Genomic DNA, 24692 nt, shown 5'->3' with positions numbered 1-24692 from the left:
GTGTTCTTCTTTTCTCTTTGTTTTTCATTCTGTTTCCTGATTTATTCTTTCTTTTTCGTTTTTTTTTCCATTTAATCATATATATATATAAGAATATTTATAAAATAAAAAGAGGAAAAGGCGAGGAGAAACCTTACCTGGGCGCACCGTTGGAACCCTTCTGTAGGTCTTCATCGGAGACGAAGAGGGGATTCAACCTTGAGAACGGCGTGAAGGAGGCTAGGGTTTACAAATCTGTTGTAAAATGGCTTAATGCTTTTGTGTTTTTTTTTTAAGCTTTACACAGACCATAAAACGGCACCGTTTGAGACCCGTTCCAATGGCTCCAAAATGGTGCTGTATTGAGCAAGACCCATTGACCCGACCCAGATGCGGCTAGATCTGCGTGTTTTGGTATTGGGAGGGTTATTTGCGCGACAGGTCCTCCCTTTTTGCGCTATGGTTCAATAGCCCCTTTTGTTTATTTAGTTTTGACCGCACAATTTCCTGCTGATTTCATTTTGGTCCATATTGCAGCGCTGCGTTTTGTGGATTGGGATATTTCCCACTTTAGTCCCCATGTTATTCGCGCGCTCCTCTTTTAGTCCTAATTCTGTTTTTATTTTCATGCTTTTAATTAAATACGATTTAATCCATGCCTATTTAATTTAGTGTACTTGATTTTTATTCTGTTTAAAATTCATTTTCTATTGTTTTTAGATATTTTTTAAATCCAACTTTCTTTTTATGTTTAATTTTAATATATTTTTTTTGTTTGTTATCAACACTATTTCAATATTATAATATATTATTATTTTAAATCTATCATTAATATTGTATAAATTTACCATGTATTATTATTCAAAATTTATTATGAATCATTATTTAAATCTGTCACATTTTTATAATATACATATGCAAATATATTTTATGTTTTATATATTTATACATACATATGTGTTTTATATTCTATAACTTTAATATATATATATACATGCATTCTTATAATATATATGTGTTTTATATTCTATAACTCCTATATATATACATACATATATTTTTTTTGTATATACTTTATAATTTTAAAATATACGTATACTTATATACATTTTATAATACATATATGTACATATATTTTATAATTTATATATACATATATATTTGTTATATTTTCAACAATTTTAAAATATATATATGCACACATATTTTTATACTTTTTATAGTTTTATTAATTTTATTTATTGCATTTTTGTTTCACTCGATGTTAATTTATTTATTTGCATATATGTTCGTTATTATTTTAAAGGAATGTCTTAATTATTCATTTATTTATTTGTTGTGATATGATCGATTTGTCTCTCCTATTATTTATCTCGTTTACTATGTCATGTATATTATTTATGCTTACATTATCGTGTTCATCATTGTTTGCTACGCACATTAACGCCGTGCTCTACTATTCCGAGTTAGATTAATTTCAATGCATAAATTATGATTTTTTTGAATAAGCAAAATCTCGTGTTTAGATTCGAGAAGGTCGTACCCTAACTTACGGGGTTTCGATTTTCAAAATAAATCTAAATACACAAATCTTTTCAAACTCAAGTTTTAAACGATCTCGGGAATTAAGAAAAGATCGTGTCCTAACTTACTGGGCATGATCCCTTTTTTAGTCCGAGATAGTTAAATATTTTTTAAATAAGTAAAATTTTTGCATCCATTCGCGTATTGAGAATTCAAGACATTGTGTCCTAACTTACTGGATATAATTCTCTTTCTCGATTAACATAAAATATGCCATTTTCTCGAAAATTTTTAACATTTCAATAAAGGATCGTATTTTTAAAATTCTTCAAAATTTTCAATCTTCGACACTAAGACACTAATTAATCAACTAGGTACCAATTTTTGGGCGTTACGAGGGTGTTAATCCTTCCTCGTACGTAATCGACTCCCGAACCCATTTTTCTGAATTTCGTGGACCAAAATCGTTGTTTTAATAAAATCGAATGGTTTATTAAAACAACCACTTTTCGAGGTGACCCGATCACACCTCATCAAAAAAGATTGATGGCAACTATCATATTCGTTTTCATTTTTAATATCCAAATCGACCCCGTTTTATCAAAAAAATGGTGTCAACACACTTTAAGATTGTTTTGTTGTATTATATATATAATAGTGCTAGATTACAAAAATAAATTGAAATTGATTAAAAAAAATCTGCATTCTCATGATTTTGGAAAAATAACGATTTCCGTATTTGACCCACCAAGTCAAAAAAAGTTTAATAGTCGGATGTAAAAAAAGTCGATAAATCTAGTTCAAGTAGTTCGAGACATGACCAAGAACCCTGACAAGTATAGGAGTTTTTTGTGCCTATCGAAGGGAATGAGTGGCTATGTAAAATGAAACATGAGGTGATGGTAAGGATGTTGGAGGTTAGAGGAATCAAGTTTCTGAACTAAGCTTATGAATTTTCAGTTCTCGCTGGGGTGAATTGTACGAGTGACAGATTTTTTCATGTTGATGTTCCTTTTCAAAGCTAAGTTTCATTTGCCTCTCCATTCGTTCTTTTGTAAGCCCTTGAAGGAATATGGGATTGCCCCTGGACAATCGGTGGGCTTCTTATGCTGGATCCCCATTTGCTTTATTGGTTGTTGTGAGTAAGGCGAGCCTCCAACACTTTACGTCTTTCGAAACATTTATGAGCTCTCCATATCAAACATAGTAGACTCGTGAGACTTTTGAAGTGTTGTCCATTTAAAACTGACGAGTCTCTCAATAAGTTGGTGTTGCCCTCAGGTTGAGTTGGGTTTTTGCCTCCTGACTCTGTTGAGAGCTCAAGCTAGAAGTAGGCTTCCCTCGACAGAATCCATTATAATTTACTACTGATGTTAGTATGATTGCATTGGCATATTTACAGTAAATTTTGACAAAAAAATATTAATGATGTCAACGATTATCCTACGACCTTTTTAATCGAAAAAGTAGAAAGATTTAATTTTTTAATTTTTTTAAATATAGAGACTAGATCTCAAACTTAATTGAAGTCCAAGGGCAGATGGAAAATTTTGACATTTTTTTAATCAAAGTTGAATAAATGGATATTTAAGTTAAATTTGGACCCGAGAAATGGTGGCTTATGTATGAATGCTTCATGTTCTATAATTTCTAAAGTCAACTTTTTCATTAATCTTAATTAATAAAGTTGGATTCCATATTTAATTAGGGCCTGAAAATTAAGTTTAGACTTAATTCCAAAAAGTAGGCACCAATTTAAAATTATTTAATTTACTTGTCATTATAAGGTTATTTTTTTACTAAATTCGAAGACAAAAATCATACATGATTTGAATTGAGTCAATTTAAATTCAGATTATTTTAATTTCAAGTTCAACATCCGAATTTAAAGTTTAGATTTTTGAATTGAATTATTAATTAATTTAAATTTTAAACATTTTTCGAGCTATTTCAAATTCAAATCATTTGAATTTCATATCAATTTCAAATTTGATTAATTTAGACCCTACCCTATGATTCTTTCTTCAGTTTGACAATAAAGTTGAAATCGACCTGATTAAATTAAAGCCCACAGTTTTTTTTTTCCCTTGAAAAAACAACAAAAGCTATTTAATTAGTGAACTTTTGATTTTAATTCAATTAACATCATCTTCATAACATAATGTTGCCAAATAATATTGTTTATACACTATATTATGTATGGCAATTGTTTTGAAGTTCTTTTCATGCTGTTCTGGGATTTTTTTTAATCACAGTGTAAAAGTATATGAAAATGAAGTGTGTGTTTTAGTTATTAATTCAATTGCATTATAGAATTTGTCAATTCTTATCTGAATTTGAAAAGTCCATCGTATCAATTTAAATTTAAAATATGACATAAGCCGTTTGATCATAAAAAGTTATCAACTCAAACTTGTTTAATAATTATTTGAATAAGAAATTATGTGAATCTAAAATTACTCGAATCTTCAAAGGACTTGAATCTAGAGGTGAATCAAAAAACTTTAATTATAAATTTTGGAGAGATCAAAATATAATTTTATCATTTATTAGTTTATAATTCTTCATTTTAAGGGACTAAAAGGATGTTATCATATATATATTTAATTCAAATTTTCATTTAGGGGGTTTGTCCCTGTTTGTCCACTTAAATTCGCCCCTGTCCGAATAAAAAGTTATTTGATTAGCAATTTTGAAAGACATGCATTCGAAATAACTCAAAAAAAAAAATAATACTGTCTAACTTTGAGTTGAATTAGAACAAAAATACATTACAAAGTCTACACAAAGCTTTGAAATCATCCCACAAATAATATACAAGTAATATATCTCATGTTGTAAGCAAATCTTAGAAAAGAAATCGAACACCTTGAGCTATGTAGAGCAGATATACATATACATATATATAAATTGATAAAATGTTTTATAGTAGGAATTCACTTGCTACATGTTCTCGGTACTCGCAGTCCGAGATCGTCGAAAAATTGACCGGAACCCGAAATAAAAACTCTTCTTTTTCTTTGGTGATGGAGATTTGGTATCTCTATTAGCAACAAGGTCAACCATGAATTGAACAACAGCCTAAAATGTACAAAAGAATTTGAATGAGTGTAAACTAGCAAGATCAATTCAAGGTGATATAGTAATGAAATTAGCATACCTTAGCACCTAATTTGATTACTTCTCTTGATGGAACTTCCAATGGAGTCTCATCGGCATGAAGAACTCTCAATTTCGATAAGAATCGAAAAGAATCGGGTAAAACTCTGATCTGATTGTCACTTATATCTAACTCCTCAAGCATCTCGAGGTTTCCAATCGATCTCGGCAAGGCTCTAAGGTCCGCAAAGTTCTTCCCAACTTTCAATTTTCTTAGACTTATTGCAAAACAAAGGGTCTCAGGGATGGATTCAATCTCATTGAAGCCAACATCAAGCTCTTTTAAATTTGAAAGGTTTCCCATTGTTGTTGGCAACCCTTTGATCCTATTATAGTGTGCTGTAAGTATCTCCAAGCATTCGAGCTTTCCAATCGCCTCGGGCAACGCCTTTATCCTATTAAAATCCAACCTCAACACCAATAATGATGAGCAATTTCCAATTGTGTATGGAAGTTCTTCAAGTTCATTTGTTTCAACAATTACTCTCTTCAAAGAAGTCAAGTTACCAATTGTATCTGGCAAATGAGTGAAGTTGTTTGAACTCAAATCGAGATTCATGAGGTTCTTCAAGTTCCCGAACGAAGCAGGTAATGAGCTTAATCGATTTGCATGGAGATCAAGCTCTAGTAGGTTGACAAGTTCCCCAATTCCATCAGGAAGGTTTATGAGTTGGTTTGAGTGAAGATCAAGCTTTGTCAATGCTTGAAGCCCATCGATAGAAGGCGGCAACGCCATTATTCGATTTTTGGATAAATCTAGTTCGGTCACACTGTTTAATTTCCCAATTGATACAGGTAACCATTCTATTTGGTCCATCAACTTGGCCTTAAGATCAAGAACTATTGCTCCCATTTTTGTAGTGCTTTCAATAAGGGTTGCTATCTTCATTAGGTCTAGCTTTTCACTACCATCTTCACCTGCAAAAATACACCAAAAGCATTTGATTAGGACTACATTGCACTTTCCTATTTCTTATTGTATTGGAGACCATAAAATCCAATATAGTGACAAATGACTTGAGTTGCTTGAGTTCTTATTGACATGATATCACGATAGATCCATAATAAGTAATAACTCCTTTGATTTCATCATCTAATAACATGAGGCAAAGGTTTTTAGAACGAGGCTAGTGGTTGAATTGGTCAGACCACTAATTCACTGGTCTGATTAGTTTATACAGTTTAATTAAATAAATTATTAAAAATTTATAAAAATAAAAAATATATAAAAAATCGGTTAAACCAATTTTTAGCCCAATTCAATTGATCTTTACCAATTTGTGGGTCAATCGGTCTAATACCTCTTTCCAAACTAGTACCCCGCCCGATTCTCAATCCGGCCCAATTCAAACAACCATGCATGTAACAATAAAAAGAAGAAAAGAAACTTGTTACGCCTCATTAAGTCCCCCCGAGCAGTCACACCTCAAATGGTCAGAGAGGATTCTCACTGAAGATCCCTTGTGAAGACCCTCCTCAATTAGCAACTTGACTGGCAAGCAAGTGCATTCATTAACTACCATATCAAATCTCAACTATCATGCTCCATTCGAGACGACTCAAATTACATCATATCGTCACCTTACCTAGACCTATAGAGTTGTGCCACTTGATTTTGATCTATTAATATCGATTTGCCACATGACACCTCAGGATAATGGACAATCAACATATATAAGGCTGAGAGCCTAATAGGGGCGAATTTAAGGGGGATAGGCAGTAGGGGCTTGGCCCCCTCAAATGGAAAAAATTACTATCTAAAATCCTGATAAAATAATTAAATTTAAATTTAAATTCTGATAAATTACACTTTGACCTCTAAAAAAAAGTTATATTTAATATTTTTTCTAAAATAATCATAAATTAATACATTATAAATTATATTTTAATTTCTCAAAATTTTATTTTTCCATTTTAACCCGAAAAGATTTCTAAATTCGCTCATGGAGCCTAAGGAAAGGATCAAGAAATTATCTACTTCAATCCTTTCTCAGCCTTCCTTTATAGCTCCAACCACTTCCTTCATCAAACAGAGTGAACTGACCATCGTCACCACCCTCTCTCCGCGTATCAACAAAATTAATTTCCACATCAAACAAACAAAAAAAAAAGACTTTACCTGAGTTGCAAGAACTTGTAACGAAACTATCATCACTAATCACAGTTTCTCCATCAAATCCCCACACTTTCTCTTCCAAGTTATCCCCAGAAACCAATAAAGAAGCCCTTTGAATCAACCCATCAAAGGTCTCAAACATATCATCAACTTCAACCAAGTAAAGGGCTTCTTTCTTTTGTTCATGGCTTTGAAACAACACCGTGGTTTTCCTCACTTGTTGTAGAATAGACAAGAGTTCATCAGGGACACCTTCAAGGGGTTGGTGGTGGTATTGGTCTTTAGAGATAGCTTCAAGCTTGGTTTTTTCTTCATTTTTTGCAGTTTGTAGAACAGTCTTGGCTGCTTCAACTTCTTCAATGGAAGGTCTTGGTGGAAGTGATTTGTAAAGTCTCATGATTTCTTGTATTGTTTCTATGAAAGCTGGTGATGGGTTTTGTTTTGACTTCACAGCCATGGCTATGGTGGGTTTTTTTCTTGGGGGTGACAAGGAAATGGTTTGTTTACAAAAGATTTTGAAGTTTCAACAAGGGACAAAGCAATTTGTTTTTTAACCAATGAGATTTGTAATATATTTTTTAATTTCACTCGATTTCCGATTACGTCACACTTTTTTTTAACAAGTCACTTTGAAATTAATCACCTTTTATCACCTGAATTTTTTTTTAAATAGTTGACACAATATGAATAAAAAAATATTATATAATATATATTTATAAAAATATTATATTAAAAATAAATTAAAGTCTCACTTGATTTAAATTGACTTTATGTAAAATATAAATTGATTTTATGTAAAAGATAAAAAATAATTTTTAAATAATATTTATTAATTTTTACTAATAATATTTAATTCGTTTTTGAATTTTACCCGAGAAATGGTGGCTTATGTATGAATGCTTCATGTTCTATAATTTCTAAAGTCAACTTTTTCATTAATCTTAATTAATAAAGTTGGATTTCATATTTAATTAGGGCCTGAAAATTAAGTTTAGACTTAATTCCAAAAAGTAGGCACCAATTTCAAATTATTTAATTTACTTGTCATTATAAGTTTATTTTTTTACTAAATTCGAAGACAAAAATCATACATGATTTGAGCATATTTTTGTTTTTTTCTTTTTTATGATGAATCTTAATATGGATAAATTAATTCAGCTTTTAAAAATTTCAAAAAATTTTAGTTTGAGTCAATTTAAATTTAGATTATTTTAATTTCAAATTCGACATCTGAATTTAAAGTTTAGATTTTTGAATTGAATTATTAATTAATTTAAATTTTAAACACTTTTCAAACTATTTCAAATTCAAATCATTTTAATTTCATAACAATTTCAAATTTGATTAATTTAGACCCTACCCTATGATTCTTTCAGTTTGACAATAATGAGAAAAGAGAGAGAGAGAGAGAGAGAGGAAAAGGGGTTTATCCACAAAATTCTAGCTCAAGTTCCACATTTGAGAAACCAGCTAAATTGTTGAAATTGACTTGATTAAATTAAAGCCCACAGTTTTTTTTCCCTTGAAAAAACAACAAAAGCTATTTAATTAGTCAACTTTTGATTTTAATTCAATTAACATCATCTTCATAACATATTGTTGACAAATAATATTGTTTTATACACTATATTATGTATGGCAATTGTTTTGAAGTTCTTTTAATGCTGTTCTGGGATTTTTTTTAATCACAGTGTAAAAGTATATGAAAATGAAGTGTGTGTTTTAGTTATTAATTTAATTGCATTATAGAATCTGTCAATTCTTATCTGAATTTGAAAAGTCCGTCGTATCAATCTAAATTTAAAATATGACATAAGCCGTTTGATCATAAAAAGTTATCAACTCAAACTTGTTTAATAATTATTTGAATAAGAAATTATGTGAATCTAAAATTACTCGAATCTTCAAAGGACTTGAATCTAGAGGTGAATCAAAAAACTTTAATTATAAATTTTGGAGAGATCAAAATATAATTTTATCATTTATCAGTTTATAATTCTTCATTTTAAGGGACTAAAAGGATGTTATCATATATATATTTAATTCAAATTTTCATTTAGGGGGTTTGTCCCTGTTTGTCCACTTAAATTCGCCCCTGCCGGAATAAAAAATGATTTGATTAGCAATTTTGAAAGACATGCATTCGAAATAACTCGGAAAAAAATAATACTGTCTAACTTTGAGTTGAATTAGAACAAAAATACATTACACAGTCTACACAAAGCTTTGAAATCATCCCACAAATAATATACAAGTAATATATCTCATGTTGTAAGCAAATCTTAGAAAAAAAATCGAACACCTTGAGCTATGTAGAGCAGATATACATATACATATATATAAATTGATAAAATGTTTTATAGTAGGAATTCACTTGCTACATGTTCTCGGTACTCGCAGTCCGAGATCGTCGAAAAATTGATCGGAACCCGAAATAAAAACTCTTCTTTTTCTTTGGTGATGGAGATTTGGTATCTCTATTAGCAACAAGGTCAACCATGAATTGAACAACAGCCTAAAATGTACAAAAGAATTTGAATGAGTGTAAACTAGCAAGATCAATTCAAGGTGATATAGTAATGAAATTGGCGTACCTTAGCACCTAATTTGATTACTTCTCTTGATGGAACTTCCAATGGAGTCTCATCGGCATGAAGAACTCTTAATTTCGATAAGAATCGAAAAGAATCGGGTAAACTCCTATCTGATTGTCATTTATATCTAACTCTGTTGTGCGGAAGCGTGTAAAAGAGTAAAATTATTGTACTAAAAAATCACACTAAGTTCAATTCCCAGGAAAGAGAGGTGGATCACAATGATCGCTTAAGTACCAGGTCTTTCCTAGCCAGAATATCCCTCAATCGTAATTTAATAGCACAATAAATCACTACAATCACACACACAATTCATGCAGAATAATACAATAAAGAACACAAGAATTTAACGAGGTTCAGCAAATTTTGCCTACGTCCTCGGGCACTACCAAATATATTTCACTCCAAAATACAAGTGAGAATTTACAAAGAGAGAGAGAGAAAACAATGCCTTAAGTAGAGAATGGCAAGTTTGAGATACAGAATGAGAGATGGTTATGCCTATTTATAGTTGAGGTTCAGGGATCAACTTGCAAAGTCACTTTACAATTTAGGGACCATATATTGCAAATATCTCAGATTTTATTATGCCAATATCTCGATACCCATATCTTTGACTTTCCAATATTTGATACCCATATCTTTGACTTTCCAATATTTGATACCCATATCTTTGACTTTCCATTATTTGATACCCATATCTTTGATTTTCCATAAATATGGATAATTCCCAATAATCTCCACCTTGAAGATTTGATTCGAGTAATCTTATCTTCACACAATTCTCTCTGCCTTTGTCAACAACACTTGATAGTGCCTTCTTCAACTGTTAAACATGCAGAATATTGATCAAGTTCAAACTATGTTTGAACTTGATTGTTGTTACCACCTTGGTCATCATATCTGCGGGATTATCTGCAGTCTTAATCTTCTGAAGGTGAATTTTCCCCTCATCAATAATTTCCCGCACAAAGTGGAAACGTACATCGATATGCTTTGTACGTGCATGATAGACTTGATTCTTTGCTAAATGAATAGCACTTTTACTATCACAATACACATTAATATGCTCCTGGACCAATCCCAAGGTTTTAACCATACCTTGTAACCAAATAGCTTCTTTTACAGCCTCTGTTACAGCCATGTATTCAGCTTCTGTGGTTGACAACGCAACTGTAGACTGCAGTGTAGACTTCCAACTTATTGGTCCTCCAGCAAGAGTAAACACATAACCAGTGGTTGATCTTCGTTTGTCCAAATCACCGGCATAATCAGAATCAACGTACCCAACAACACCTTTACCAAGTGTAGTATCCTGCTTGAACAGTAATCCAATATCCATGGTCTTATGAATATACCGTAGAATCCATTTCACAGCTTGCCAATGTCCTTTTCCAGGATTATGCATATACCTGCTCACTATACTAACTGCCTGTGAAATGTCGGGTCTTGTACACACCATTGCATACATCAAGCTACCTATTGCATTAGAATACGGAACTTGCAACATGTATTCTCGTTCCGTATTCGTCGAAGGAGATAGTTGTGCAGAAAGCTTGAAATGAGAAGCCAACGGGGTACTTACAGGTTTTGTCTGCTCGTTCATGCCAAACTGCTGTAGTACCTTTTTCAAATACTGCTTCTGAGACAAGCTAACTCTATCATGAGCTCTATCTCTCCATATTTCCATGCCGAGAATCTTTTTAGCTTCTCCTAGATCTTTCATCTCAAACTCGAGATTGAGTTGAGTCTTCAATCTTTCAATCTCAACTTTGCTCTTAGATGCTATTAGCATATCATCAACATATAAGAGCAAGTATATGAAAGTTCCTTCTTGTAGCTTCTGAAAATACACGCAATGATCAAATTTACTTCTTGTGTACCTTTGCCCTTTCATGAACTGATCAAATCGCTTGTACCACTGCCTCGGAGATTGCTTCAATCCATAAAGCGACTTTGTCAGTTTGCAAACCCAATTTTCTTTTCCAGCAACCTTGAATCCATCTGGCTGAGTCATATAGATTTCCTCTTCCAAATCACCGTGTAAAAACGCGGTCTTCACATCAAGCTGAACTAGTTCAAGATCATATTGCGCAACCAAGGCTAGCAAAATCCGAATAGACGAATGCTTCACAACTGGAGAAAACACTTCATTGTAGTCTATTCCTTCTTTCTGAGCGTAACCCTTTGCTACTAATCTAGCCTTGTATCGAATTTCATTTTTATCAAGAAATCCTTCCTTCTTTGCATATACCCATTTGCATCCAATTGCCTTCTTTCCCTTGGGTAGTGTCACCAACTCCCAGGTCTTATTTTTATGAAGAGACTGCATTCCTTCATTCATTTCTTGCTTCCACTTTACACCATCAGGGTTACTTATTACTTCTGTGTAAGTAGAAGGAACATCATCATCTGTAATTGGAAGTGCATAGGCCACTATATCATCAAAGCGAGCAGGCTTACGAATCTCTCTTCTTGGCCTTCTATATGCAATTGAATCTTGTTGCTGTAGAGATTCTTGGGTAGGAACCTCTTCATCATTTGTCCCTTCAATATTAGCTGGATCATCGTTAACCTTTTCAAGCTCCACCTGCTGCAAAGTACTACTGGTTTTGTCATCCTTTTGTGAATCCTTGTACTTCAACATGATTGATTCATCAAAAGTCACATCTCTACTGAAAACAATCTTCCTTGTATCAGGACACCAGAGACGATATCCTTTTACTCCATCAGTTATACCCAAGAATAATGCTTTCTTTGCTCTTGGGTCTAACTTAGATTCTTTTACATGATAATATGCAGTGGAACCAAATACATGCAAAGAATCATAATCAGTAGCAGATTTACCAGTCCACATCTCCATAGGAGTTTTTCCATTTATTGCAGCTGATGGCAAACGGTTAATTAGATGGCACGCATATGTAACTGCCTCAGCCCAAAATTATTTGCCCAATCCAGCATTGGACAACATACATCGAACTTTCTCCAGTATAGTTCGATTCATTCGTTCTGCCACCCCATTTTGCTGTGGTGTATCCCGAACAGTGAAGTGTCGCACAATGCCCTCATCTTGGCATACTTGTAGAAATGGATCGTTTTGTACTCAGTACCATTATCTGATCGAAGTCGTTTGACCTTTCGACCAATCTGAGTCTCCACCATCTTCTTCCATTTCAGAAATGCATCTAAAACTTCACTTTTTCTTTTCATTAGATACACCCATACTTTTCTTGAATAATCATCAACAAAAGTAACAAAATAGTGCATACCTCCCAAAGAAGCTACTTTGGTAGGTCCCCACACATCACTGTGAACGTAGTCCAGAATTCCTTTCGTATTGTGAATTGCTGGACCAAATTTTACCCTCTTCTGCTTGCCCAGAACACAATGTTCACAGAATTCCATTTTACAAGAATTTGCACCTTTCAATAAGCCTTGCTTCACCAATGTCTGTAAAGCTTTTTCACCAGTATGTCCCAATCGCATATGCCATAATCTGGTAGCCTCTGAATCTACATCTTTTGTCGAAACTGTTGATGTTGATCCAATAACTGTACTTCCATTTAAAAAATACAAGTTATTTCTTCTTGTGCCTTTCATCACCGTCAGTTGCCCAGCTACTACTTTTAGTAATCCATCTCTCAAAGTGATTGTAAGCCCTTTAGATTCTAGGGCACCTAATGAGATGAGATTTTTCTTCAGGCTAGGTACATAGCGAACATCTGTCAAGACTTGGATTGAGCCGTCGTGATTCTTCAATTGGACTGTACCCACTCCCATTGTCTTACAAGCACTATCATTTCCCATAAGAACAATTCCACCTTCTAGCTCTTTAAGACTAGAAAACCAGTCCTTATTAGGACACATATGGTAAGTACATCCTGAATCCAAAATCCACTCATCCGTTTGACATGCCATTGCCATGCCAACCAAGCTAAAGTCTGACTCCTCATCATGCTCCGCTACACATGCATTAGAAATAGCCTTGCCCTTTTGTAGCTTAGGACAATTCTTTTTCCAATGCCCTTTTTCACGGCAAAAGGCACATTCATCTTTGGCGGGTCTCCCTTTGGACTTTCCCCTTCTACCAGATTTGCTGCTGTGTGAACGACCTCTTACTGTTAAGACTTCTGCGGTTGTATCTCTGTGATCTCTTTTATCTTTCTTTCGAGTCTCAGATCTATACAACGCACTACAGACTGCATCAAATGTGATCGTGTCCTTCCCATGAAGCAATGTGGTGGTAAGATGATCATATTCATCAGGAAGGGAATTCAACAACAATAATGCCTTGTCTTCATCTTCAAATTTCTCATCCAAATTTAGCAAGTCTGCTAAAATTTTATTGAATGAGTTCACATGGTCATTCATCGACATACCAAGTGCATACGTGAATCGATAAAGTTTCTTTTTCATATAAAGCCTATTTTCAAGACTTTTTGTTAGAAACTTTTCTTCCAGTGTATCCCACAACTTCTTCGCTGATGTCTCCTTCATGACAGAGTACTTCTGCCCTTTGGCCAAACATAGGCGAATTGTTCCACATGCCTGTCTATTGATCTTGGCCCACTCCTTGTCATCCATCTTGTCAGGTTTTTCTTCAAGGGCTATATCCAGCTCTTGCTGACATAAGACATCCAGGATCTCACATTGCCACATACCAAAATTATTGGTACCATCAAATTTCTCTACTTCAAATTTCGCATTGGTCACAGTAGTCTTTGACGATGACTTTTCCATTTTTTCTCCTCAATCCCAACTACAGTACGTGAACAGTGCCGTGAACGATCGTATTCCCCAAGTACGAATCTAGCTCTGATACCAATTATTGTACGGAAGCGTGTAAAAGAGTAAAATTATTGTACTAAAAAATCACACTAAGTTCAATTCCCAGGAAAGAGAGGTGGATCACAAGGATCGCTTAAGTACCAGGTCTTTCCTAGCCAGAATATCCCTCAATCGTAATTTAATAGCACAATAAATCACTACAATCACACACACAATTCATGTAGAATAATACAATAAAGAAACAAGAATTTAACGAGGTTCAGCAAATTTTGCCTACGTCCTCGGGCACTACCAAATATATTTCACTCCAAAATACAAGTGAGAATTTACAAAGAGAGAGAGAGAAAACAATACCTTAAGTAGAGAATGGCAAGTTTGAGATACAGAATGAGAGATGGTTATGCCTATTTATAGTTGAGGTTCAAGGATCAACTTGCAAAGTCACTTTACAATTTAGGGACCATATATTGCAAATATCTCAGATTTTATTATGCCAATATCTCGATACCCATATCTTTGACTTTCCAATATTTGATACCCATATCTTTGACTTTCCAATATTTGATACCCATATCTTTGACTTTCCATTATTTGATACCCATATCTTTGATTTTCCATAAATATGGATAATTCCCAATAAACTCTTCAAGCATCTCGAGGTTTCCAATCGATCTCGACAAGGCTCTAAGGTCCGCAAAGTTCTTCCCAACTTTCAATTTTCTTAGACTTATTGCAAAACAAAGGGTCTCAGGGATGGATTCAATCTCATTGCAGCCAACATCAAGCTATTTTAAATTTGAAAGGTTTCTCATTGTTGTTGGCAACCCTTTGATCCTATTATAGTGTGCTGTAAGTATCTCCAAGCATTCGAGCTTTCCGATCTCCTCGAGCAACGCCTTTATCCTATTAAAATCCAACCTCAACAACAATAATGAGGAGCAATTTCCAGTTGTGTATGGAAGTTCTTCAAGTTCATTTGTTTCAACAATTAGTCTCTTCAAAGAAGTCAAGTTACCAATTGTATCTGGCAAATGAGTGAAGTTGTTTGAACTAAAATCGAGATTCATGAGGTTCTTCAAGTTTCCGAACGAAACAGGTAATGAGCTTAATCGATTTGCATGGAGATCAAGCTCTAGTAGGTTGACAAGTTCCCCAATTCCATCAGGAAGGTTTATGAGTTGGTTTGAGTGAAGATCGAGCTTTGTCAATGCTTGAAGACTATCGATAGAAGGCGGCAACGCCATTATTCGATTTTTGGATAAATCTAGTTCGGTCACACTGTTTAATTTCCCAATTGAAACAGGTAACCATTCTATTTGGTCCATCAACTTGGCCTTAAGATCAAGAACTATTGCTCCCATTTTTGCAGTGTTTTCAATAAGGGTTGTTGTCTTCATTAGGTTTAGTTTTTCACTACTATCTTCACCTACAAAAAATACACCAAAAGTATTTGTTTAGGACTACTTGCACATTCCTATTTCTTATCGTATTGAAGACTATAAAATCCAACATAGTGACAAATGACTTGAGTTGCTTGAGTTCTTATTGACATGATATTACGATAGATTCATAATAAGTAATAACTCATTTGATTTCATCATCTAATAACATGAGGTGAAGATTTTTAGAATGAGATTAATGGTTGAATTGGTCAGACCACCAATTCACTAGTCTGATTAGTTTATACAGTTTAATTAAATAAATTATTAAAAATTTAAAAAAATTAAAAAATTGATTGAACCAATTCTTAGCCTAATTCAATTGATCTTTACCAATTTATGAGTCAATCGGTCTAATACCTCTTTCCAAACTAGTACTCCGCCCGATTCTCAATCCGGTCCAATTTAAACAACAATGCATGTAATAATAAAAAGAAGAAAAGAAACTTGTTACACCTTATTAAGTCCCCCGAGCAGTCACACCACAAATAGTTAGAGAGGATTCTCACTGAAGATCCCTTGTGAAGACCCTCCTCAGTTAGCAACTTGACTGGCAAGCAAGTGTATTCATTAACTACCATATCAAGTTTCAACCATCATGTTCCATCTGAGACGACTCAAATTACATCATATCGTCACCTTACCTAGACCTATAGAGTTGTGCCACTTGATTTTGATCTATCAATATCGATTTGCCACATGACACTTCGGGACAATAGACAATCAACATATATAAGGCTGAGAGCCTAACAGTGGTGAATTTAAGGGGGATACGCAATAGAAGCTTGGCCCCCTTCAAATGGAAAAATTACCATCTAAAATTCCATTATAAAATTATATTTTAATTTCTCAAAATTTTATTATTCCAGTTTAACCTAAAAAGATTTCTAAATTCGCTCATGCAGCCTATGGAAAGGATCAAGAAATTATCTACTTGAATCCTTTTTCAACCGTCCTTTACAGCTCCAACCACCTCCTTCATCAGACAGAGGGAACTGACCATCGTCACCACCCTCTCTTCCGTGTATCAACAAAATTAATTTCCACATCAAACAAAAAAAAAGAACTTTACCTGAGTTGCAAGAAGCCTTTGTAGAAGAACTTGTAACCAAACTATCATCATTAATCACAGTTTTTCCATCAAACTCCCACAATTTCTCTTCAAGTTATCCCCAGAAACCAATAAAGAAGCCCTTTGAATCAACCCATCAAAGGTCTCAAACATATCATCAACTTCAACCAAGTAAAGGGCTTCTTTCTTTTGTTCATGGCTTTGAAACCACACCATGGTTTTCCTCACTTGTTGTAGAATAGACAAGAGTTCATCAGGGACACCTTCAAGGGGTTGGTGGTGGTATTGGTCTTTAGAGATAGCTTCAAGCTTGGTTTTTTCTTCATTTTCTGCAGTTTGTAGAACAGTCTTGGCTGCTTCAACTTCTTCAATGGAGGGTCTTGGTGGAAGTGATTTGTAAAGTCTCATGATTTCTTGTATTGTTTCTATGAAAGTTGGTGATGGGTCTTATTTTGACTTCACAGCCATGGCTATGGTTGGTTTTTTTCTTGGAGGTGACAAGGTAATGGTTTGTTTACAAAATATTTTAAAGTTTCAACAAGGGACAAAGCAATTTGTTTTTGGCCTATGATATTTGTAATATATATATTTTTAATTTCACCCAATTTTCGATTTCGTCACACTTTTTTTAACAAGTCACTTTGAAATTAATCACCTTTTATCACCTGAATTTTTTTTAAATAATTGCCACAATATGGATAAGAAATATTATATAATATATATTTATAAAAATATTATATTAAAAATAAATTAATGTCTTACTTGATTTAAATTGATTTTATGTAAAATATAAATTGATTTTATGTAAAAGATTAAAAATAGTTTTTAAATAATATTTATTAATTTTTACTAATAATATTTAATTTGATTCTTTTAGTTATTGTAACACCCCAAACCTGATCAAGAAGTTTAAGCCGAACTTGGACGAGTTACACCAACACATTGAAAATCGATTCCTTTTCGGAATTTTAACTTTGAAAACCAGTTTGTCAATTTAGGTGATTTTATAGTTTTGTGTTAGAAATTGACTGATACGGACGAGATTATCAAAAGGAAAGCAAGGTAAATTCAAAGACAATTTACAAACCCGAAGGGTCAATTCACAATTATTACAGTGCAAGGCAATCCGAGCTCCCGTACACCGTCCGATCCTAAATCCGATGTTTTCCTGAACAGATGAAGGTAAGACAAAGGGTGAGTTACCAATCACCGCGTATAACCAAACTCAATACAATTAAGTAGAGCATACTATATAAGTCGTAGTAACTTAAAGAACTTAAGAGCAGTTGTATAACCAGTACGGACAAATCTAGAGTATCACAAAGATTTGATCAAAAATATGGTACAGCAAAACAAAGCAAAAACATAATAGAGGCGAAAAAAATAAATCGTACAGTACAGAATCGAATAGAGTAGAATAGAGCAGAGTAGAATTGAACAGAACAGAACAGAACAGAACAGAGCAGAGTAGAACGAAATAGAGCAGAACAGAGCATGTATGCTATGCAGATGCAATATTTTCAAATAGATCAGAATGCAAATTTATCAGAAACATTCTACCCAAACTCTACTACTTACAAAGATAGAGTTCTCCCCTGAACTCATCCATCCAAAGCACACCAACAAAGTCATCTCGGGTTACCCGGCAACGATGACTCGCCATCTCGAGTTCCCCAACAATGATGGCTTATCAATATGTAATTAAACTGCCGATCAAATATATGTGGTCAAGCCACTAAATACGCAGATCATTAACTGGCAGTACAAAATCTTCCTCCTTTAAACATCAACCCAAGTCCCATACACTGAGTCATAGCATGCATATGCAAAATTAGAGTAATGAGCATGTAAGACATGCTATCTTTCAGTAACAGAATTAGCAAACATGATAATCCATGTTTTGTAAAACAGACATATCAAACAGAACAGACCACATCAGATTTTTTATGAAGTTACGTGCACGGTTATAAATCAGAATTAGTAACAATCAATCTAACATATTCAGATATTGCATATTCTCCATCAACAAAATAATAAAGAGGCGTTCCAACAAATTTAACAAAATACATATCGTACCTGGATAATTCACACACATCAGATAGTAGCATATTACGTTTTGACAGATCTTATTCCCTTAGATTCAAACATAGCAGACATACGTACAGATCACAAATAGTTCATCATCAGACCATTAGATAGTCCTCATACAATTAAATTCAGAACATAAATACATTGTGGAGGTCAGTGCTCGTGTTGAGCAACACTCGCGGTATCAAAAATAAGATTTGGATCCTATTCATATGCCACATAGCCCAGACACACGCACATGTTATCTCCCCGTGTGGTTCTAAATCGTAAACAGTGAATTACACGGCCTGGACACACGCCCATGTCCTTACTCGTGTGGCTCACACAGCTTGACACACGCACATGTTGTCTGCCCGTGTGGTTCTAAATCATAAACAGTGAGTTATACGGCCTGGACAGACACTCATGTCCTTGCCCATGTGGCTCACATGGCCTGGGCACACGAAAAGCGTAAACAGTGAGTTACACGGCCTGGACACACGTCCATTTCCTTGCCCATGTGGCTCACACGGCTTGGGCACACGCCCATATCCCTGGTTGTGTGGTTCTAAAGTGTAAATAGTGAGTTACACGGCCTGGACACACGCCCATGTCCTTGCCCGTGTGGCTCACACGTCCTAGGCACACCCCATGTCCTTGCCCGTGTGGTTCTACGTAAATAGTGAGTTACACGGCTTGGACACACGCCCATGTCCTTGCCTGTGTGGCTCACACGGCCTGGGCACACGCCTATGTTCCTGGACACCAGTAGTTTTTCTTGGAAAGATGACGATGTCTGTTGTTTACTAAAACTCCACCGGCCACCAATAGTTTTTCTTGGAAAGTGGGTGGCTCTTCGTCAGCTTCTTAATTTGTTTTTGTTTTGAAAATATTTCAGAATAATAAATGATTTCACGAGTCAATTTGGACCTGTGTTGCCTTAAGTTTTATATGTTTTTTGTTTGTTTTTCCATTGTTTAGTAAGTCTTCAATTTTAGAAGTTTTTGTCTGATCTTGTAGCACGGTTTTTAGTCTTACTTATGCATGTAATATTAGTTTTACAATTGATTTTAGGAATAGTTTTGTTGCCGTCCTCTATAGTTTGGTGAATACTAGATTCTTTTGTCGATTTTTGCTCGCCGCTTTGGACCATCCGGGACTGATTTCCTTATCGTGTTAAGTGCTTGTAATCACTTCAGATATGTCGTGCATGAGTTGTGATAAAGCCAATTGTCAACGTGTCATAATGTTCTATTGATGCTAAGGCTAAAGCTTTTGTTGTGTTGATGGAGCTTGTCATTCCCCATTTACAACGAGTGTTTGTTATTTTTTTCCCTAAATTGTATGGTTTCATTCATTGAATGAATTAATGAATTTACCTTTCAAAAAAAAAAAACTATCCACCCTATCAAAGTAATTTCTTTTATTTTTCACCACATACTGTGTTAAGATCTAGCATGTTATATTAAGTGTTGGATATCAATACTAACTTTTTTAAAAACAAGTGTAAAGTGTTTTGTTAGTAGGCCACATTGCCTAGAAATAAAAGACAAAGCGCATATAAGTCTATAAAACTCGTATCCCACATTACTTAGAAAAACAACGGTAGTAGGACCTTAGGTCTATATAAAGACTTATGTTATAAGTATTATTTGCACCTAACTAAATATTAAATTTTTTATTTGGTTCTTTAAATTCCTCATTTATTTATTTTTATTTTAGAGTTTTAAAAGATGTAGCTAAATATTAGTTTAGTGGTGTCAATGACCTGAGTGTTCTAAATAAGTCAATTCCATTTCGATCCCAAATCTATTAACCCAAAATCAAAAAAGACTCGAACTTGAATTTGTCCCCTATATTGAAACAATTGGAACACGAAATAATCGAAACAAGTAACTTGAAATGACTCAAACTCAAAATGATCAAAAACCAAAATGGTCTAAATCGATAATAAATCTACTTAAAAAGCTTAAGTCTCGAACTCAAAATAATATGAACTCAAAATAATCAAATCTTGAAATGATCTGCATAATAACTTAAAAGATTCCATCCCGAAACAAAATTAAACGAAAACTTGAAACAATTTGACCTTGAAACTTACTAAAACCGAAATAACCTAAAAAGCTTACATTTTAAAATGAATCAAACTAGATTAATCTAATCCAAAACCAACTTAATCCATCCAATTAATAGTACTGCTACAGGCTTTATTACTAAATGTATACATGTAGGCTTTATTAAGTTTTGGGTTTTAGGCTTAACCCCTCCTAGTTAGGAAAATTATCCCCCAAAGGAAGTCAAATAACAAAGAATGCAAAAAGGCCACATCTTTGAGCACACCCCAAAAGGCCGAAATTGCAAAAACAATTGGCCCAAACCTTACATCACCAACCACAAATGTCTCGTACGTCGTAATATTTCCATTGTCACACCCACGCAAAGAAAAGGCTAAACAAAATATCGGAACGTTGGTGCTGCCGATTATATACTAATACCATCATCTCTTACATAAATTTAACTACTAATAAGCGTTGCACATATCATTCTTCCCCAAATTCCCCTTTTCCTCTCTTTCTCTTCAACACTGAAACAAAAAACAAAACAAACCCGTCTTTCACCAAATCCCTGTAAGTCTCTTCTTAATTTCCCTTTTGATTCTTGCATTTGATTTTTGCTCTCATTTTGATCTTTCTGTCATAATTAATTCTGGGTTTTGATTTTTTTTTTCTGTTTTCGTTTTCTTTTGTTAAATTCTTAATTTTCTTTTTATTGAATAGGCCAAAGAGGCAAAAACACAAACAGATGGGGTGCACTGTAAGAGAAAAACATAGGTCTACCCGTAGGACCCGATCGGTGAAACCCGATACCGATCATCCTTGTTGTGTTATTGATAAAGAATCAGTGTCTAAATCCATACTTGAATCGGGTCTCAAGTCGTTGAGTTACCATCTGAGTCTAAACGATTCAACCCAAAGCCCTAATCCTAATCATAATACTAGCAATACCAATTTTGACGATCATGGTTTGGGGTATTGTACTGAGGAACAATTAGAGGAATTTTTGTTGAAAAACCTGGAATTTTTATATAATGAAGCTATATCTAAGCTTGTATCGTTAGGTTATGATGAGGATGTTGCTTTAAAGGCGATTTTGAGAAATGGGCATTGTTATGGTGGAATGGATGTGTTGACTAATATATTGCATAATTCATTGGCTTATTTGAATAGTAGTTGTGGTAGTAGTAAGGGGAGTAATTCGGAGGAAGCTGAGCTCGGGTTTCCAGATATAAGGCAATTGCAGGAGTATTCGCTTGCCGGTATGGTTTGTTTGTTGCAACAAGTTAGGCCACATTTAAGTAAAGGTGATGCTATGTGGTGTTTACTTATGAGTGATCTTCATGTTGGTAAGGCTAGTACTATGGAAATTCCGTCACTTCCTTCACCCGCGAATGGGTGTAGTCTGGTTTCGACCAACATGGATAGCATTGGTAATAATGGGGTTAGTGTTGTGTCACCGGCGTTATGTAGGTTTCATGGTGGTTGGGGGTTTGGGAACGGAGGGGCAGAGTTACCAGTAAATGGGTTCTTTTCCAATGGCATGGAAATGACTTTGCAAAGGGAAATTGAGTGTCCCGAGAGGTTTAATCTTTCACCTTCGATGAAGTCTTTGTTGAAAAGGAATGTTGCAATGTTTGCTGCTAGTTTTAGGGCTAACTCAAAACAATTGCAAGCACAAAATCATGCATTGCCTAGTGGGGATGCCCCTTTGGCTGTCGCTGGGGGTGAAGTTCCAGCTGAGAAAGCTGAAGAATCACAAAATTTGAAGAGCCAAGATGGGGTTAATTCGGTATTGAGTAAATTTCGTGATTTGAATATCGATGAGAATTGGGAACATGTTGGGGAAGATAAAAAAGGCGAAATGATAATTTCTTTGCTTCATCAGATTAAGGATCTTGAGAAGCAAGTGAAAGAGAGGAAGGAATGGGCTCACCGGAAAGCAATGCAGGCTGCAAGAAAGCTTAGTAGTGATCTTACAGAGCTTAAAATGCTGAGAATGGAGAGGGAGGAGATGATGCAGATGAAGAAAGGGAAACACACAATAGAGGACTCGACCATGAAGAGACTTTCAGAGATGGAGAATGCTTTGAAGAAAGCTAGTGGACAGGTGGACCGGGCCAATGCCGCTGTGAGACGGCTTGAGACAGAGAATGCGGAAATCAGAGCTGAGATGGAAGCTTCTAAATTAAGTGCATCTGAATCAGTCACAACCTGTCTCGAGGTTGCAAAAAGGGAGAGAAAATGCCTGAAGAAGCTTTTAGCTTGGGAGAAACAGAAAACTAAGTTGCAGGAAGAGATTGCTGATGAAAAGGAGAAGATTAAAGAACTGCAACGATGCTTAGCTCGAGTAGAACAAGATCAGAAAGAAACCGAGGTACATAAGCTTTCTTTTGGCACTGTTTATAAACTCTTTAACTGCATTAGTTTATCGAAAGGTCATATACTCATAGTTTAGGTAACAAGCAAATGATACTGTTAGAAGCTAGAATTCACATTCTGTTGTTCTGTCTCCCTCGTATTCCTTTTGTTTTAGCTCTTCTATACAGAGCATTTCCACATTCTGGATGCTCGCTTGAAAATTTGAAGTGGAATATGAGTTTAACTGTGATGTTAATCTGTTGGAAAGAACAAGACTCGTTATTTTGGGTCGAAAAAATTTCCAAACCAAGAAGGCACCTTAGCTTAAAAGCACTCAAGGCATGCTTAATTTGTAGAGGCACTTGTTTATCTGATTGTGGACCTGCCAAGATATATATATGATTCACCTTTTATTTTGCCTTGGTTTTTTGAGTTTTCGTTTTTCTATTTGTATGGGGCAGTCGTTTTATGTTAAAATTTTTGTCCCATGTTTTTCTCAACTCCGGTGGTAAGCCGGTCTGTGCTTATAATCTCATTATCTTTAATGTGTTTGTGTGTTCTGCATCTTCCAATTTCGAGAATGTAGCAATTATGTTGTGCAATCTTCTGTTTTTTCAGTCAAAGTGGAAAGAGGAGCTAAAGGCCAAAGAACTAGCCTTAGCTCAATTAGAGCAAGAACGACGCTCCAAAGAAGCAGCTGAAGCAAGCAATAAAAGAAAGCTTGAGGCTTTACGTTTGAAGATAGAGATAGACTTTCAGCGCCATAAAGACGATCATCAACGACTCGAGCAAGAGCTTTCCCGTCTGAAACAATCAACTGACTTAAATCATCAATCAGATAATTTACTCACAGGAAAATCAGAGGGAGCAAAACCGCAAGGAGAAACAATCGCTAGGTTACTTCACGAATTAGATAAAAAACAAGATTCTTCCGAGAACAATGTCAATGGTGATAGAGAATGCATAATATGTTCAAAAGATGAAGTCTCTGTTGTTTTCCTTCCTTGTGCACATCAGGTTCTATGTGCTAATTGCAACAATGGTTACGGGAAGAAAGGCAAAGCTACTTGTCCTTGTTGCCGAGTGCCGATTGAACAAAGAATTCGGGTTTTTGGTGCTACTTCATAGTTGCAGTTTGATTTAAAGAAAAAAAAACACTATGCTGCAAACTTTCAGCATTAGTATTTATGCAGTTTTCTTCATCTAAGCAAACCAGCTAGACTGCTGCTGGCTTTTTTACATGTATACTTGCCTTAAAAACTAAACATTGCCATTGGTAATTCCAATGGTATGTATTTAAATAAAATATCAATCTTCTCTTATTTGTCTCATGCTTTTCGGCCTTAAAAATAAGTTAAAAAAACTCATATTTCTTATCGTTGCCATCAAGTTGAAACCATGAATCAAGCGAGGGGTTTCTCGTATGTCTTCTTGTATATACTTTGTTTGCTCTAAAATCCAAAGTCCTTAGATGATGAAAATCATCTCTATGTCTACAATAACACGTAAATGGCATCTATTATCAAGCATCAACCATTT

At 34.6% G+C, this 24692-nt stretch overlaps 2 protein-coding genes and 1 pseudogene across 2 annotated transcripts; 1 reads left to right on the top strand and 2 right to left on the bottom strand.

The window, feature by feature from the left end:
- Positions 1-4236: 4236 nt before the first annotated feature.
- Positions 4237-7318, bottom strand: LOC107933702 (plant intracellular Ras-group-related LRR protein 5). Its single transcript, XM_016865983.2, has 3 exons — positions 6782-7318; positions 4664-5580; positions 4237-4584 (listed from the first exon to the last, which is right to left on the bottom strand). Exons 1-3 carry the CDS (start codon positions 7233-7235, stop codon positions 4447-4449), a joined length of 1509 nt encoding a protein of 502 aa, XP_016721472.1. The 5' UTR covers positions 7236-7318; the 3' UTR covers positions 4237-4446.
- A 1759-nt stretch (positions 7319-9077) lies between these two features.
- LOC107933706 (plant intracellular Ras-group-related LRR protein 5-like) lies at positions 9078-17079 on the bottom strand (annotated as a pseudogene).
- A 3928-nt stretch (positions 17080-21007) lies between these two features.
- Positions 21008-24475, top strand: LOC121215624 (MND1-interacting protein 1). Its single transcript, XM_041090629.1, has 3 exons — positions 21008-21365; positions 21516-23169; positions 23772-24475. The coding sequence occupies exons 2-3, from the start codon at positions 21541-21543 to the stop codon at positions 24279-24281; spliced, it is 2139 nt and encodes a 712-aa protein (XP_040946563.1). The 5' UTR covers positions 21008-21365; positions 21516-21540; the 3' UTR covers positions 24282-24475.
- The last annotated feature ends 217 nt before the right edge of the window (positions 24476-24692 follow it).

The sequence above is a fragment of the Gossypium hirsutum genome, chromosome D03 (genome assembly GCF_007990345.1).
Source record: "Gossypium hirsutum isolate 1008001.06 chromosome D03, Gossypium_hirsutum_v2.1, whole genome shotgun sequence".
NCBI lineage: Eukaryota > Viridiplantae > Streptophyta > Magnoliopsida > Malvales > Malvaceae > Gossypium > Gossypium hirsutum.
This window is presented reverse-complemented; position numbering and strand designations above follow the sequence as displayed.